The 5,658-nt window shown below is 19.2% G+C and overlaps 1 protein-coding gene across 1 annotated transcript; it reads left to right on the top strand.

Moving 5' to 3' along the window:
• Window positions 1–3,464: 3,464 nt before the first annotated feature.
• Window positions 3,465–4,609, top strand: PGO_002250 (variable surface protein; the record flags this gene model as incomplete). The annotated part of the gene is made up of 3 exons (XM_028691099.1): window positions 3,465–3,485; window positions 3,701–4,216; window positions 4,442–4,609. 3 exons carry the CDS (start codon window positions 3,465–3,467, stop codon window positions 4,607–4,609), a joined length of 705 nt encoding a protein of 234 aa, XP_028546900.1.
• Between the last annotated feature and the right edge of the window lie 1,049 nt (window positions 4,610–5,658).

The following is a 5,658-nucleotide window of genomic DNA, read 5'->3' as shown; positions in this document are numbered from 1 at the left end:
TTTTCAATTTTTTATATTTTTATTTATAAAAATTTTTTATTTTACAATGTATATTTTTTTAAAATTTTATTTTTTTTTTATTTTATCATTTTTTTTTTTTATAATATTTGCACAATTATAAGGACAGTAATAATATAAAAAAAAAAAAAAAAAAAGAACTCATAAAAAACACTGTAAATTAATATTCTATGTAAAATTATTAAAACCTGGATAATAATATTTAGAATTTATAAAAATTAGGTGAAAATATATAGTTTACAAAATTTTGAATTTGCAAAAAATTCTTGCAATAATAATATTATTTTTTTTTTTTTTCAATTAAAAAACGTTAAATTGTGCTAATTATAATTGATGTTAAGAATAGATATTTAGGAATAATGTATAATTAACACAAATTTAGATGAGATATTTTTAGGAATTTATGTTTAAATAAAGGAATTTTCTTCAAAATGTTTACAAAAACTTGTGTTAAAAATAAAATATTTCTCAGAAATCGCATGTGTATGCACTAAAATATTTATTTTACAATTTAAAAATATACTATATATACAACAAAAAAAAATTTTAATGAAACAAATTAATCCTAATTTTAATGATAAAATAAATAATTATTTACTTCACAAGATAGTCTTTAATATTTTCAAATAGGCTTACCTAAATTTAAATAATAATATTACTTCAATTTTGAATTCATAGTTGTGAATCCATTAAAAATAATTATTTTGCATCTTTTTTGTTGGTTTTACACACAAAAATAATATTTTTTTGTAATATTATTATACATAATACGTATTTTTATATTTTTTCTAAGAAAAAAATGTTTCTCTATATCATGTAAATTATATATTATCATATTTATTTATATAGATTATGCTAAACTGATAGAATAAAAATACGAAAGAATGTAAACATTCATATATCTATGTTTATTTTGAATTTTTATTATGTATATTTATGTGTTCTAATATATATTCTCTTTTGTTTAAATCATTTATGTACTACGTTTCGTTTAATAAATTACATTTTTTTATTACATATATACAAACAAAAAATTCTTAATGAACTCTTGATCACACGGACGTAAATATATCTGCAAACAGAAACCTTTCCTATTTTTTTCATTTCATTTGAGCATTTGCGGCTAAAATTTCTATAAAATTTGATATATTCTTATGCTTAAAGTTTTATTTTATAGATTATATACATGTGTATATATTTTTTTCTGAAGTTATAATTATGCGATGAACGCTAAAAAATTTTTAAACATCATAATTATTTTAGAGAACTATTTATTTTTTTGCCTCATGAGGTATATATTAAATTTAAAAAATGAAAATTCTTATATATTTGTAAAAAAAGACAAGATAAATCATACATAATATATAAATATTATCTATTATATGTAATAACATTGATAAGTAATTAAATAATCAAAAAAAATTATATATAGACGATAAAAATATTAGAAAAAAATATTGATAAAATTAGGTTATATGAAAAGATAAATATTTTCTATATATGAATGATATATAATTCAGTATAATTTCAATAAAATAATATGTAAATAGAATGAATTTCTAAATAAATATATCTATATATTAAATGGGAATAATATTGATAACACCAGTAAATATATTACGTGCCAAATATATAATCATTTCTGAGAGTGATACTTTATTCATGTTTATATATTCTTTACAATTTAAAGAATGAAAATACAATCAAACATTATAATATAAAAAAAGTACTACTAAGAATAAAATATATATTACATTTGAATGAAATTGAACTAAAATAACGTAAAAATTACTTGTATTATGAAATTAATATATAATATATTTGTGCTTGCTATTTTATTAAACTATTACATTATTTGATATACGATATGAAATATAAGCACATGTAATATAAAATTTCATAAGAATAATGCATATTATATAGAAAGAGCACTAACATTACATTTATATTTGTTGAAAGTACATTCTCTCGATATTTTTAAAATATATTTATATAAAGAAATTTATATATTTATGTTTTTAGAATTTGAATATATATATATAGGAGATTTTATTATTAAGACACATTATTATTTAAAAATATATTATATGCTATATGAAATTATTTACATATATTATTTAATATAAAAAAACAATGATCTATATTACAGTGATGAAATGATTTATATGAATCATTCTTATTTTATTTTACAGAAATAAATTATCAAAATTTGTAGGAAAATTATAAATAATACCATACACCTAATGATAAATGTATTTTGTAAAAAATTAATGAGAGAGATTAAGAATAACTCTAATACTTTAAACTTAAATATATATTTAATATGTAGTGTACGAGAATTATCATTTTATTGAATACAGCACTTTTTTATATTTATTAAAAATTAAAGAAACTCTACGATATATACATTTTTTTTTGATACACACATTTATGAATAAAAATTGATTTAGTTTTCATAAATAACCTTAATATTCATTTTAGATTTATTTTTTATTCAATGTTACAAATTTAACTTGTTATGATATAAATTATATACATACAATTTATTAATTATTTATGGGAAATTCGTATCATGGAGAATTTTTCTAAAAAATATTAATAACTCTAAAAAAACGATAACGACGTTTTATAATTTTCAACAAAATGAACTCTATAAAATGAATGTAAATATAGAAAAAAACTCAGTGATCAAAAGTAGTAGACATGTTTATATGTAACAAGGGACTAAAAATAAATAAATATATATATATTTTATGAAAATTATTATATAATAATTTTTTTTTATTACTATATTAACTCATTTTTTATGTTATAAATATGATTTTAGTTCTATATATTTTTTAAAGACTCTATTAACTTATAAGTTATAGATTTAGAATATACAGTTATTCATGCGCAATAATAGAGCATATATTTCATCTTTTAATATATATAATTTTAAATAGAACATTTAATGTATTCTTAAATATTGAAACATTTGTACTTGTAATTTATTAAGAATAGTATATACAAGTATTTATAACGAATATACTCACTGCTCATATTGCCATAAAATACAAATTGCTTAGTGTCAAAATATATTTGTTCATATATGAATTATAAATTATTATACAATGACAAATAAACACATGGAAGAAGCAGTAATTGAATTTGTTTTTCTAGGACCATTTTCTGAATGATTTTAATTACTGAAATATATTTATATGGAAAATTTCATAATATATATTCGTGAAAAAACAAAATATATACTATATTATTTATTCAATTTATAGAGTCCTCAACTAAAAGTGTTATCTTCGTATGTATTTTATCAAAAATTGATAAACCAGAAAAATGAAAATAATATTAGCGATTTGTGTAAAGATGTATTGAACACATACAGTAATGATCAAGGATTGGCTTATAAGCTTGTGGACAACTTATAAAAAATATTGAAATGCTACAAAATGACAATGATGATTTTTTTCGTAAGAAGCACCGTTTGGATGTAAATTATTGGTTTTACTCGGAAGTATATAAAATTCTTTAGGACAATAAAAAGGGAAATGATTTTGACAAAATTTTTAACATGTTAGTAAGAATATGGCAAATCTTTTTAGATCGTAGTTATAGAGTAAATCTGGACAAAGAGATATACTACACATATATGCATTTATTTAAGGAAAACATTTTAATATATTAGATACAAATGAAGAATTTTTTCTATTATATTGAAAATTATAATTTTATAAGAAATGAGATTAATAAGAATGCATATTATGCATGTCAAATGTATTCCAGTTATCTTAAAGACAGATTACCTTTATTTTTCTCCTTTGAACCATTATGTAAAAAACAAGAAAGTAATATTTGTGCAGATCACTTTTACTCATATTATCACTTATTTGATCAAAGAAATATATTTACATGGTATGAATTATTTAAAATATATATTCAATCATTTTGGAATGGGTGTTATAAGAATATTTTATATGTATACTGTGAATCTCAAAGATCAACATCAGAATTCATGACCAAATATAATGAATATGTACAGTCGTTCATTAAGAAAATTCGCGAAACACCAAATAGTGTTCTTCAAAAGAATCATGGCAGCGAACAGGGTACACAAATCAATGTGTCAATGACAAATGCAACAGTACCGACGAGTAAATTTCACAAGGAAATGAATAAAAACCATGGAAATTTATCAGATTTTGTAAACGAACAAGGTTTTCAATAAGTAAAATTGCCATTTATTCCTTTTTTTCTGTGTTGGGTTCAATAATTGCTTACGAAATTTTTAATAGGGTAAAAATAAAAAATATATTTGTAGATGTAAAATGCTATAGTATATATTAATATTTTTATTTAGTTAAGAATGCTTTACTATAAAATGCGAAATATTATGAAATTACTTCATTTTTATATATATATTTTTTAGTTAACCCCTTTTGAACACTCCTTCACAAGTAGACGTAGAAAAAAACGTAACATTATGTATGCTTATTATTCTGAAGGTAATGATTCAATATTTGACAATAATGATAGTATGGATTATAGTTCTTGTTCTGAAGTAGATGAATCTTCTACAATATTAAGTTCTGTGTGATACAGCCCATATTTTTATAATCTGTATTTTCATGGGTAGGTTGATAATACAAATATATAATTGATAATATAATGTTCTTAATGCTACAATTTTTCTCAGAACTGTAATAGTTCATTATATATTTGTGTATGTTTATTATAAAAAAAGGACATACAAATAGTAATGGTCTAAAGTAGTCCATTTATTGAAATATACCGATATATTTACACGATCGATATATAATAAGAAAAATAGTATAGTTTATAAGAATTAAAATCATGTATGATACATGTAATGTAGAACATGGAGTATATGAGTCTGAGTTATATAATCATGAGTATTAATTTATTTTTTTTATTTATTATTTTACATTATGTTACATAGTTTATTAATATGCACATTATTATCATAATGAATGATATTCCTTTGGTTTGTTTTTTTATAAAATGAATTATTAATATATTTTTTTTCTTTTTTTTTATGCTATTAAATAAATATGATAAATTATATATATCTACGATTCTTTTGTTTGTAACTATTAGTACATATGCGTTATGCATGTATATTATGTACATATAATTGAAATATTCTGAAGAATTCATTAAAAAATAGAGATAAAAAGTTATTTTTCCAAAGGGTTTAAGGTTTAATTTTTTGGATGTTATATATATTTTTATGTTTTTATTTTTATGATACCTTTTATATTTTTAGGATTTTTTTTTTTATAGATTAACGTTGGAATTATAATATCCTTTTTATATATTTGGATTACACTTAATAATTTATATATATATTTTTACATTTTTATTATATATATTATGCGTACCGACATGTGTTTTGAAGATTTATTTATTTTTATATATTTTATATTATTTGTCTTAATTATGAGGACAATAATCTTATTATTAATTTATACCATATATAATATAAAATATCTTTTCCTATTTATATATTCTGTTGTATTAGTTTTTTTATTGTTGATAATCTGTGTTTGATGTATGATATGTTAACATTGTCTTATAGACAAATATATTATTTTATATATAGAAATTTAGTTCTATATTATTTTA

Source organism: Plasmodium gonderi (genome assembly GCF_002157705.1).
Source record: "Plasmodium gonderi DNA, contig: Pgo-contig_239, whole genome shotgun sequence".
NCBI classification, from domain to species: domain Eukaryota; phylum Apicomplexa; class Aconoidasida; order Haemosporida; family Plasmodiidae; genus Plasmodium; species Plasmodium gonderi.
The sequence above is the reverse complement of the archived record's forward strand: the minus strand, read 5'-3'. Positions and strand labels throughout refer to the sequence as shown.